The sequence below is a fragment of the Eurosta solidaginis genome, chromosome 1, assembly GCF_040869045.1.
Source record: "Eurosta solidaginis isolate ZX-2024a chromosome 1, ASM4086904v1, whole genome shotgun sequence".
Taxonomy (NCBI): Eukaryota; Metazoa; Arthropoda; class Insecta; order Diptera; family Tephritidae; genus Eurosta; species Eurosta solidaginis.
Window position 1 is genome coordinate 181410101 of NC_090319.1, and position 12850 is coordinate 181422950.

The following is a 12850-nucleotide window of genomic DNA, read 5'->3' on the forward strand; positions in this document are numbered from 1 at the left end:
ACTATACCTAGCTGGCTACTGTCCCAATTCGCGAAATTTGTCGCCCTTTTATACTTATCCACGCGCAGGTGGACAGTTATCCTACAACAATAAATTTTACTTATTATATGTATTTACTTAAGGTATCTTACATTTAACTGTATTATTCTACCCATATCTCGCATTATAAGTATTTATCTCCAAATTGCGTATGTAAAAATGCCTCTTGTACTGCTCCCCCTAACATGTGAGTTCGTTGGTACGCATCTCCAGTTAGCTAGCATAGGTATTTTTGTTTTCCCTCTGCTGCTTGCTTATTGGGTCTTGTTGTTGTCGACGAGTTGGTTGCCCTTCGTAGGTAACTTGTGTCTAGTACCCACGCTGTATTGTTGGTATGCTAACGTGACCGCTTCCTAGTACATTGCATTTTTTCGTTCCTCTTTGTGAGATGTCCGCCCCGACGGTTCGCTTTAATGCCTGCTGTGCTTGTTCGCAATGGCTTGGTATACGTATGTTTGTATGTTTTTGGTGTTCTTGCAATGGGAGCTTATGTGTGTTGCTTATTGCATTGCTGTATTCCCAGCATTATTTATAATCCCAGCCGGTTATGGGTTATCTGTGGAAATTATAATGTTCAACCAAAATATTTACCGTATGCGGGCAGAGACAATTATTTAAACGAAGAAATTAGATGTTGTCATTAATGTTTACATGTATATTAGGGTAATTCAAAAATGATTATTTTGTATGTGTAAAGTTAATTCATATAATTGAGTTTTGTACATTTTACATGCTATATGTATAAATTCATTGTAATTCAAGTAGGATTTATACACGTTTTAATGAGTTTTGATAAATATTTGTAGGTTCGAATGTGTGGGCTCCAAAGCCGGTGGATTTGGGTCCTCACAACCTCAAGGAAATGGGGATACGCCAACAATTCACGGCATCCTACACACCGCAAGAAAACCCGACGGAACGGGCGAACAGAACGGTAAAAAGGATCATAGCGCAACTCACCAAATCACAACACAACAAACGGGACGACTTTCTCCCAGAGATCGAGCTGGCCATCAACACCAGTGTAACCGCGTCCACAGGGTACAGTCCAGCCTTCCTCGTACAAGGACGGGAACCGCGATTACCAGGGGCATTGTTTGACGAGGTCAACCTGGGGACGGGCACAGCCACCACCACGGCAGAAGAAAAATCCGACAGAATGCAAGAGGCATTCAGAATAGTGAGGCAGAACATGGAACGAGCAGCGGCAGATCAAGCACGGCATTAACGCAGATTAATCTACGGCGGGGAAAATGGACCCCCGTAGTCGGCGAACTAGTGCTCGCAAAGGAACACCATCTCTCCAAGGCCGGGGAAAATTTCGCGGCAAAGTTGGCCCCCAAATATGACGGGCCCTACCAAATCCTAGGATATGTATACCCAGTGATACTCAAAATACGAAAACTCAACGGAGGAAAGGAAAAACAGTCAACATCGTGGAACTAAAAACATATCATACAGCAGAGATCATCGCGTGAAACCAAACAAATTCAGAGAGAACAATTTTTTATATTATTGGTTGGAAAAACACACAAAAATTTCAAAGAAACGTTTCCAGACTATACTCGAGTTTTGTCTAAGAGAAAATAATTATTTTATGTACAACTCGACTTTTTATCAGCAAATATACGGCATGCCCATGGGCAATCCCCTATCGCCAACCATAGCTGACATAGTTATTGACAAAATACTTGATGACAGCATAGCTGAAATTAAAACCCATGACATATATATCAGATACATAAAAAAGTATGTAGATGATATATTCGCAATTATAAAGAAAAAGGACGCGGAAGACATCTTGAAAATGTTGAACGCACAGCATACTAAAATAAAATTCACAATGGAAATAGAACAAGAAAATGAAATAGCCTTCCTAGACCTAAAAGTAATCCATAAAAATAGAAAATGTACAACGAAATGGTACACGAAATCCATTGCATCGGGGAGAATAATTAATTACCATTCGAACCATCCGTGGAAACAAAAGTTAAACACAGCGAAGAACCTAATTAGAAAATCAATATTACTCACTGACCACGAGTTTATGCCAGAAAACAAACAAAAGATTAAGACAATTTTGTACAACAACAGCTATCCACACAAGCTTATTGATAAATTAATAGAAAATGTAACAAATAAAATTCGCGAAGATAAAAAGGAAACACAAAAATCCGATGAAATTCACCAAAAATACATCGGAGTAACATTTATCCCGGGTTTAACGGACAACCAAAATCTGCATAAAATAATGCAAATTAAAAATGTGAACTATGCACACAAGCCAAACTTCACTCTAAGAAATATTTTTACAAAAACAAAGGATCCGGTGGAAAAAGAGCAACAGAACAATGTAGTATATCAAATAAAATGTAATGGCAAAGTGGGTGAAAAATGTGATCAATAATATATAGGCACAACAAAACGACAACTGGGTATACGGCTAAATGAACACAGAACAGATGCGAAAAATAAGAAGATGACAACGGCTCTCGCACAGCACCTTACAAAGAGTAACCATACAGCGGATTTTGACCATGCTCAAATATTAGACATAGAAAAAAGAGAAAAAACACGACTAACTTTGGAGAGCTTAAGAACACAACAAAAAATACACCAGGTTATGAATTTCAAAGAGGACGCTAACAATATAAGCAACATCTATACCGCAGTTGTACAAAGAGCAAAGAAACAAGCGCAAATCAGTGCTACTTGATAATATGTAAATATATGTGTGTGTTTTTAAACTGTGATATTACAATTAGTTAAACAATCAATGTAAGTAACAATTGTCAAGATTAAATTTTCATGTTTATTGTTGGATAAATTAGTTAATGTTTATATATTTGATATATTTTCAAAAAAAAAAAAAACAGCTTTCTGATGATGACGCAGTAAGCGTCGAAACGTGTCAAAGAATACAAAAACAACAAAGTACACTTATTAAAACGACCATAAAAGCTCTACCCAGCAAACCAAATTTTTTATATTATTAATTAGTATCAAGGACAATCACCGCCGGTCATTCCAATGCAAACCACCGAGGTGACAATATCTACAATGCAGAGCTATAACGCTAGACTAACCAACAGCGTCAAGCGTATGCGCCAGCGCTACGAGGAGGAGGAAGCAAAACGCCCGAGGGCCGTATTGCGGGAAGGAGTTACAGGCGCCAACGTCAGCCACACGCGTGCAACTATACGCGCAAACAGGTACGCTGACGTCGAACACATCATTACACCATTAAACACCACTGGGACCAACGTCAGCCACACGCGTGCAGCTATACGCGCAAACAGGTACGCTGACGTCGTACACGGCATTACACCATTAAATACTACAGGCGGCGACGTCAACAACACGCGTGGATTTACACGCGCAAACAGGTACGCTGACGTCGCACGCATCATTAAACTACCACACATCACGGGCACCAATGACAACACCACGAACACCGAACCAGTCACGGGCAAGGCCCACAATAAGACCGGAGCATCGCCGATAACATTCACACTCGGTAGGATAGTGAAGGCAGGGCAGTTGCCGGCAGCCATCGAGTTCCCCTCCAATGAGGACACAGCTCCACCGGAAAAGTCACAGTAGCCGAAAATTATCGAGCTCTCCTCGGATGAGGACACAGCCCCACCGCCGAGAGACACGCCTAAAATAATATACCCGGCAGGACCAGGCGGCATACGCCTCTATACGACTGACCTCGACACTCTCAGAGAATCGAAATGGTTGACCGACACCGTCATTGACGCTTGGGCAAAGGGACTGGAACAGCAACATGAGCAACAAAATACGACTATCAGCTCGTTCGTGATCTGGCAGCTCACCCAGAAGAGTAACACGGAGGAAGACTACCAACGCATACGCCGATGGGTCCGGAACGTCGACCTGTTTGGCAAGAGTGCGGTCCTACAACACAGCTATCCACTGGTACCTGCTCGGTCTGGCAAACGCAGCAGTCACCCACCACGTCACCGACACGGAATGCTGGCAGGAACGATATATATGGGTAGCAGACTCAGTGCACAGGGCCAGAGTCCCCCACGCAACCCAGGTTTGGGCAGATTTCCTCCGGTGGGAATACATACAGCGGTACGGACACGACGGTTTTAAAGCGCAGGAACTAATACTCGAGGTGCCCCAACAACTCAACCACAACGACTGTGGCGTCTACGTAGCCGAGAATATGGAGAGGGTTTTACGATACACAGGGAGCGGAGAAGGAATGCCCGGACTGTGTAAACAGCCGTTCACGGAGGAAATAGCGGACAAGAAGCGCACAGAAATGCTGGCACGGTTCCTACGAGACGGCCGAAAGCCCAAGGAAACCATACAAAATACTACCACCAGATACCACTCTCACGAAGCTCCACAACTAAGCACCGAGGACAACACCCACCCCATAACACCGGACACCAAAACGAAGCCACACACGACAACAGAATACCTCCAAGTAATAACCATCGAGGCTAAAGACGCAGATGGACCAACGCTGGACCGATTCCCGGAGATAGCAGGGGAGGTACGGGACAAACTCCGACGCATCGCCGAAGGCAGAACCTACTCCCGAACACGATTGGTGACAGAGAAATACCAGGTCACCATAATGAAAAGCAAGGCGCGCATACGACTACTGAATACCGGGGGCTCACTCTCCGAAGTGGGGGGGGGGGGGGGGGGGGGGGGTGTGTGAGGATCAAATATAACACCATTAATTTGGCCCACACAAAGCGACCCCACATCATATTCGATACAGCACTAACACAACAGCCAGTCACAAAAGGCTATAGCAACAGACCAACCAACAAGTTCAATACAGCATACATCATATTCGATACAACACTAACACAACAGCCAGTCACAAAAGGCTATAGCAACAGACCAACCAACAAGTTCAATACAGCATTGACACAACAGCCAGTCACAAAAGGCTATAGCAGCAGACCAACCAACAAGTCTCAGCAACACAACGGGCAAGCACAACACTTTAATGCCAACACAACAAACTAACAAATCTCAGCAACGCAACGAGCGTTCGCAACATCGAACAGCAACCATGGCAACGCAACCATTTGAGCCAGCAATACCAAACAAAGCAATAAAAGGAGCAACACAGCAGGACAGAAGTTAGTTAGCACGGAGCTGTGGCCGTGACCAGAGCTACTTGTGGAGCGTCACTTGAAGTTGTCGGTTATACCATGCGGACAGGTCGTTTCACAGGAGTAAGTCGTGGCCTCAAGTGGTGAATGTGTCGGTTATATCACCAAACACCGCTTGCGACTTCGCCAGCAACGGCACTACCACAGTAACGCGCACCCGCGAACAGGCAGCGTCCGCCCGCCTGCGCCGACAGTAACAGCGCCACAAACAGCGCTACGCAAGCATATACGTTGGCCGCAGCAACACTACGCAAACATACAAGGCTAGCCGCAACAGCATCATAGCTAATATATACGCTGGCCATACCATTACGCCAATCTACTACGCTGGCCGCAACAGCACCATAGCTAACAAACTACGTTGGCTTCAGTACTGCGCCGATCTACTACGCTGACAACGACAGCGCCCCGATAATATACTGCGTTGACACAGCAAATTTACGCAAACCTTCTACGTCAACTGTACCAGAGTTACCCTCGTGCCGAAGCACGGAGCTGTGGTCGTGTCCAGAGCTACTTGTGGAGCGTCCCTTGAAGTTGTGGGTTCTACCATGCGGACTGGTCGCTTCACAGGAGTGAGTCGTGGCCCCAAGTGGTGAATGTGTCGGTTATACCACCAAACACCGCTTGAAACCTCGTGAGCAACGGCACCACCACAGTGCCGCGCCCCGCGAGCAGGTGACATTCGCCAGCCAAACTACCACGCTGGTCATAATCGCAAACATACTACATCGGCCACAGCATTACGCCAACCACTACGCTGACCGCGACCGCACCACGCTAACATATTACGTGGACCACATCACTACGCAAATATACGACGTTGGACACTGCATTGCGCCAACCCACTACGCTGACCGCAAGCGCCAACATACGACGCGGGCCACAACAGCGCTACGCAAGTACATTACGTTGGTCACAGCACCACGCTGGCCACAACAGCACTACGCACACATACTACGGTGACCACAGCAGAGTCACGCAAATACACGACGTCAACCACACTAGGGTTGCGTACATACACGCCAACGCAAGGCATCACCAAAACACGTTTTACACGCACTCAGGCAAAGACCAGCCGGGCGTCCTAACGGGACACGCACGCCGACGCAGGGCGTCACAAAACACATTTACACACGCACAAGCAACGACCATCGAGGCGTCATAACGGGACACGAGTACCCTTGGTCCACCACGCAGTATAGAGCAAGCATACATTGAAACGAAAACAACAAATATTTCTTCTTTTGATTACGTAAAATTTTTCATCTTAATTATAGTGTACATACATATATAGAATTAGAGAAATAAAGTGAATTGATATGAAAACGATTTGCACGGTGTCCCAAATTTACAAATCTATTGTAAGCGAACCTTGAACACGGCGAGTATACCCCTAGCACTTATTGAAGTAGCGCCGGGACGGAAAAAGCTTCGTTACAGCTAATATTTGCGTATTTTGCTGTCAGAGGAGTGACATCATTTACATATTTAAAGACTGTGATTTAAAGACATTTGTGATTTGTGATTTAAAGACATTCAACATTCTATATTTATCGCCAAGCTTGCTCTGCGCTGCGTCTGCTAGATGATGACCGAAATTAGATGGAAACTCTTGAAGAAGCTGTAGTCAGTAAAACTCCCAGTCGATTTCGGCATTTATTTGCTGTTATAATGGGTGTTTTGTGGGCTTTCGCAGCCAGTTGAATTATGGGAGAAGTTCCAGTGGCAACTATCGGAAGATTTTCTTTACGCTGGTAGGCGTACTGGAGGAGGCTGTGTGTCAGATTCTGATGAGCGTATTATAAATCCATGTCTTTTTCTCTGCAGGATATTGTTGGTTTAATAAGTGGCAATACTTTGAGGTGTTATGGACTTCTAAAGCCACAAGAGATTTACCAAGTCAGCGGAAAGTATATTGCAGAAACGAATTATAATACATCTGAGATGACCGAATTCGTCAACAGTGCTATTGGCATACATTCAGATGAGCAAAGATCTACATATGATAAAATACTTCAAAGTGTCAATGAACAGAATGGCGATTTTTTTTTGGACGCTCCGGGGGGTACAGGCAAAACTTGTCTGACTCGACTACTACTTGTTGAAGTAAGAAGACAGGGCAAGATAGCATTAGCCGTGGCTTCTTTGGGTATTGTTGCCACCTTACTCCCCGCAGAAACAACCGCAAACTCTATGTTTAAGATACTCTCGAGCCTTGATGCAAATGAGACTCCATTTTGTGCCATATCGTGAATTACTGACAAAGCGAAGATTCCTTAAGAATGCAGGCTTGTTGTTTGGGACGACTGTCTTTTGGGTTTTTGGTAGTGCTTTTATCCTTGCCATTCTCCGTTATTCTGGAAAAGTGTTTTGGCATCGGCATAGGTTTTCCGTCTGGGACTATTGATATGGAAGGCTTGGCCTTTTCAATGGCTTATTTAACCTCTGTTGAGGTAACGGTGAGGTGCGACTCGTCATGGTTGTGTTTATGTGCATGTTGATTTGGACGATATCTAGCATTGTCAACTGAAGTATGCATTGCAAATTGGCTACAGAAAGCACTCACGCATTTCCTCGAGTCCGACAGAGGAAATTTCAGTCGAATAAATTATTCAAATACTAACTAGTATGAATAACACCACAAAGTTATAGTCAATGAACTACTCCAAAGCTGCCTAGTATGAATAACCCCACAAAATTCAATGAACTAGAATGTTTGCCGACTACTTTGGCTTTTGACTGCAGGGTAAAGAAACAAAGTAAGCGAGCCACATGTGTACGAGTACCATGCAAGCCAAAAGCAAACGTATGCACGTATGCATGCATACACATCTTCATACATACATATAGATGTAGGTGAGTATATTAATTCCACAAACAAAGAAACACAAATCTGCACATAGATGGACCTTTGGTTTTAAATGTGAGTATATTAATCCCACAAACAAAGAAACACAAATCTGCACATAAATGGACCTTTGGTTTTAATAACGAAAATCTTTATGAAATTTGTTTTTATTAAACGATTTTATTTAGCTTGACTTGACTGGCCGGCCTTTGCGAACGAATTTTGTAATTAAAATTTAAGTAACTTCCCGATAAGCTACAAGGTTGAAACTTGGAATATAGTTCAGAACCCGATGACAATGCAATAATAAGATAAAAAAAACTCCGATAGGTGGCGCATGGATCGAAATATTTGAAAAAATCGTATTTATGATCCGATTTGGCTCATATTTGGAACACATAATACATTTATGAATGGAAAGTGACCTATAAAAAAAAGCGCCGCTAAGTGGCGCAAGGATCTAGATATTCAAAATACTCGTATTTGTGACCCGATTTGGCTCATATTTGGAACAAATTTTACTTACAGTCCGGTAGAAGTGACATCAAAATACTTTGGAGTTCGAGGAGGGACAAGCATACGTGGCGCAGAGTCGAGTAAAATCTTTGAAAGGATCATTTATTGAGGACTTAGATTGTAACAAATTGTCAGGAAAGAGTCCTTGTAACAATGAGTCACTAAATGAACTAAATATAATGAGAAATAATAGGCAATTAAATAAAGGCGAGACACTTGGAAATAAAATAATCAAAAAAAAATTTTTTTAGGTTAAACGGTTTTATTGAAAACAATTATGCAACGCTTTTATTTAATTGTATGATCAACGCCCTAGATTGATGACGAGTGTGATGACTAGCACCTAGGACCTACCTAATTATTTTCTAGCTTTTAGTATTTTTATTACTTAATGTAAGTATTGTTTTCAAAAAAACCGTTAGGATCCACGGTGTATACAAGAATGCCGACGCAGTCTCATAGGACAAACAGGCCAACAAATTAGAACGAGGTTTAGATATCATATTATAGATTACAACAAAAAACACGAAGTTCAATCATCATACCTGAGTCCAACTTTGCGAATCCCATAAACGAAAATAAAAGCTCCCCAGCAAACATCGGTAAAACACTCAAGTTCCTTCACATAAAAGCAAAAGACCGACGTCTGAAGTACTCGAAAACCTGGAAATCTGCAAACAAAAGACATTCGACGGTAGAATATCAAACGAACAGACAAACACTATTTCTGACACAATATTTGAACCTTTAAACACAAAGTAGGTCAAACCGCTAAAATTACTGACTTTCACCTGCCTCAGCTAACCCCCAAATTGATCAGTGAAAACTACCCCTTTTCTGAATACATAACACACACTCATACATACACGAACATTCAATTTGACAATACCTACTGATACGAGCTATAAATATAACAAAAGCGACAACAACAGATCAGGATGAAAAATGGCACTGATGATGGCGCAACGCCGAACCCGGTTTGTCTCCAAACCGAGTTTGACAAGGGATGGTGAAAAATCGATCCAATATACATCAATTACCCACTGTGTCGGAAAATCAACAAAAAACAAAACGACGCATGTGAAAGCTTATGGTATAATAATGCAAATAAAAATTCCAATAAGAGTTGAGAGTACGATATGATACACACATAATGACAATAAGTGACGAAAGTATTATTTGAACATACTCTTAAAGGAAAGATATTATGTAACGCGCGGGGTCTTGCTTGTGTTCGTTCATCGCTTTATTGAAAAAGCAGCCTCTATAAAGGTAGTTGTAAAAATGAAAATTTCTTTGCACATATGTGAGTACAATTTTTCTGCCAAAACTGTACTTGATTTTCTGTCATCATATGAATTTTTAATAAAACGATTCACAAAATTGCAATTATTTTCAAAATAGATAATTATAGGTTTTAAACCGACGGGGGACTACTACCGACCGTCGTAAATAGCACTCAAAACTTCTCGTAAACTTATAAGTTTAGGAAAGTAAATATTAACTTATCTTTGTAAACTATACACATAAGACTGTTGAATATTTTTTTAAATTTCATAATACTATTTCTGAACATTTAACGCATTTAGTCTGTTGTTCGGTTTGCAGAGTAACAAATAAGCTTAAAGAAAAGTTTATTTGCAAGCATTCAAATACGTACTTATTGTGTTTTAATATGGAATTCTTCAAATGTTTAAAATCATGCATCGTTTTTTATCAACGTGGCGGCTAGACCAGAAATATAGAAACCCTTTTAACGTGACAAATCGTTCTTTGTAAATCCGCCCTTATAGTTAGCGAGCTCTAAATAAAATATTTAAAATATAACTGTTTACCTTAAAACTGGCCATCGGATGAAAATAGAGTATGCGCCCACTTCCTGTATTCTTCAACTCCTGGTCGTTTACTGACAAACTCATTCCAAATACACCATCCAACCATTGAAAATTCAACCCATATATATTAAAATCTGAGGCAATTGGATTTGGGCTGAAATTATAATTAGTGACACGCCAACTGCGATTTTTCGCCAAACTGTAGACAACTAAGCCGAAGCGCCATACATCCGTTACGTAAACATAAGCATCATCGCATTGACCGTTTCGAATGTCAGTTAAAATATTTGAATGTAACGAATCTTCTTTGATTTGCTCTTGAGGTAGATTAAATCGGACTATCCATTTATTCGTATTCAAATCGAAAGCGACAATTTTTGGAGCACAAATTTGATTTAATTTGACTGTGGCATTCACAATTCCCGAATCGATTGCCCACAAGCGACCACACGAATCTATTGAAGTGCGGTAAACAGATATTAATTTGGAGCAGTCGAGTTGCTGCACATTGCTATGGGCATTCCAATCAGGATAAGGCCGTATAGCGGGACTGCGTTCGTTTGGCGGATATGGTAGATATCCAAGGCTTGCTGGGACACCGTCCTTCCAACGAGGCGTAGTAATAAATATCCTTTGATCATAAACATCTATCCCAAGCGGCAAATTATTCTCCGGAATGAAATGCCTATGAAAATTATATAGTCTAAAATAATTGACTTACATATGTATACTAACTATAAATATGATGAAATGTTAGTGCATAAGTTAATTGGAAATACGTATGGGAAAATGCCAGAAAAGTGATGTTAAATAGAGGAAAATCAAATTGGATTCTGAGATTTTAAAAAGCCCCATTGATAAGGTTCTAAACCAGGCTTTTTAGATATATCTGTGGCCAGAAACAATAATCGCCTTAGTCCTATCTTCTTACACGTAACTTAGGCGATTATGGCTTATGACCACAGGGTACAGTTTTCAATATTAAAGGTCATTAAGAACAGTGCCATTTCCAAACTGCTTTTACACCTAGATTTCAAGTATACGAATAAACGAATGCTTCAGTATAACCTTCATGTTAACTGACGTTTAAGGTTTTCTGTAAAAGCCTGCTAAAATTAATAATTTCAGAATGAAACGAAAGTGACGAGAAACAGAAGTAACACAATTCTTGCACGTAATGGAAACCGGGCTCGGTGCAAGTTTTGAGGTTGTCGCAAGTACCTAGTTTTTTTTTCGAATGAAATAAAAGGCAATTTTATGAAAGAATTTGGTTGGAAAATCAGTTTCTTAGTTTTTAATATGTATTTCAATTCCAAACGCTTAAGTTTAATTCGTTCATATACATAAATATATAAAGACTCGCATACTTTATGCGGAGCTAAAACAATTTAAAATTTTTGTTTGTTTTGTGCAAGCTCGCTTGTTCAGTATCACGCTGCTCATTCTAAGCAAATATTGTATGCTGATATAGTCTCTTCAGGCGTAACTTTCTTCGTATTTACTACCACGTTGTTTGTTTCTTCACCATCGGTAAGATCACAATCGATCCAGATATGTTTATTTTGTTGAAAGGCTCAAAAATAAGTTTAGCAAACCATTGCTCAATTTCAGAATCGGATATTTGCTGCAATGGTTATATTTCTTGAAGAAAATTTGAAATTGTTTGAATATTGGATTTATCTTCAACAAGCTATAAACGTAACTCTGAAAGAGGGATGACATCTTCACTATCCCATTCGGATGTTACCTAAGACAAATTTTGAAATAATGACTGAATTAAAGACACATTAACAGCATTCCAGGCAGTAGCTAAAAAGCATATTGCGTCTTTTGTGTTGATGTTTCGCAGAGATTCGTCCATTGTTTTTCCACGCTAACGATGTGACTTAAAAGGCTTGTTTTGTAGTTCAATTTTGTAAGTCTTTTAACATTCTGGTCCATGGGCTATATACGAGCAGTACAGTTTGGAGGAAGACACATTACAGATACCATCAATTCTCATTAACTCGCCTTCTTTGGGATGGCATGGAGCATTATCAATAAGCATTTAGAGACGGTTAAGCGCCAATTAAGTAAGTAAGTAATTTAGATCCTTTTCGGGAAGATTTTCGGCACGAGGGAATTCTTTTACCTGCAATTTTAGGAAATTTTTAATTATAAACGGAATTTTTTAGATGATGAAGATGAAGATGACCATATGTACATCTGAAACAAATTGAAACGATTCTCCAAACAAAGCAAAGTTAATTCAAGCACTTTTATTTTCTTTGTAGACAACTGGAATATCCGTAAAATTTTTAAGTGAACGTGGGTTCAATGATTTCCCAATAATTTTACAAGCTATATTATGTTGGCTTCGCAGAACGCTCGGTGCGCGGAGGTCCAATATAATTGAAAGGAAAAGAAAACAAATAATACCATATTAGTATTTTATAATA

The 12850-nt window shown here is 40.7% G+C and overlaps 1 protein-coding gene across 1 annotated transcript in view; it reads right to left on the reverse strand.

Moving 5' to 3' along the window:
• The window catches only part of yellow-h (L-dopachrome tautomerase yellow-h), a 361442-nt gene that overhangs the window by 119533 nt on the left and 229059 nt on the right, over window positions 1–12850 (reverse strand). Inside the window, exon 2 of the mRNA XM_067760039.1 lies at window positions 10413–11097. Coding sequence (XP_067616140.1) covers window positions 10413–11097 — 685 coding nt within the window. The remainder of the gene's footprint in view (window positions 1–10412; window positions 11098–12850) is intronic.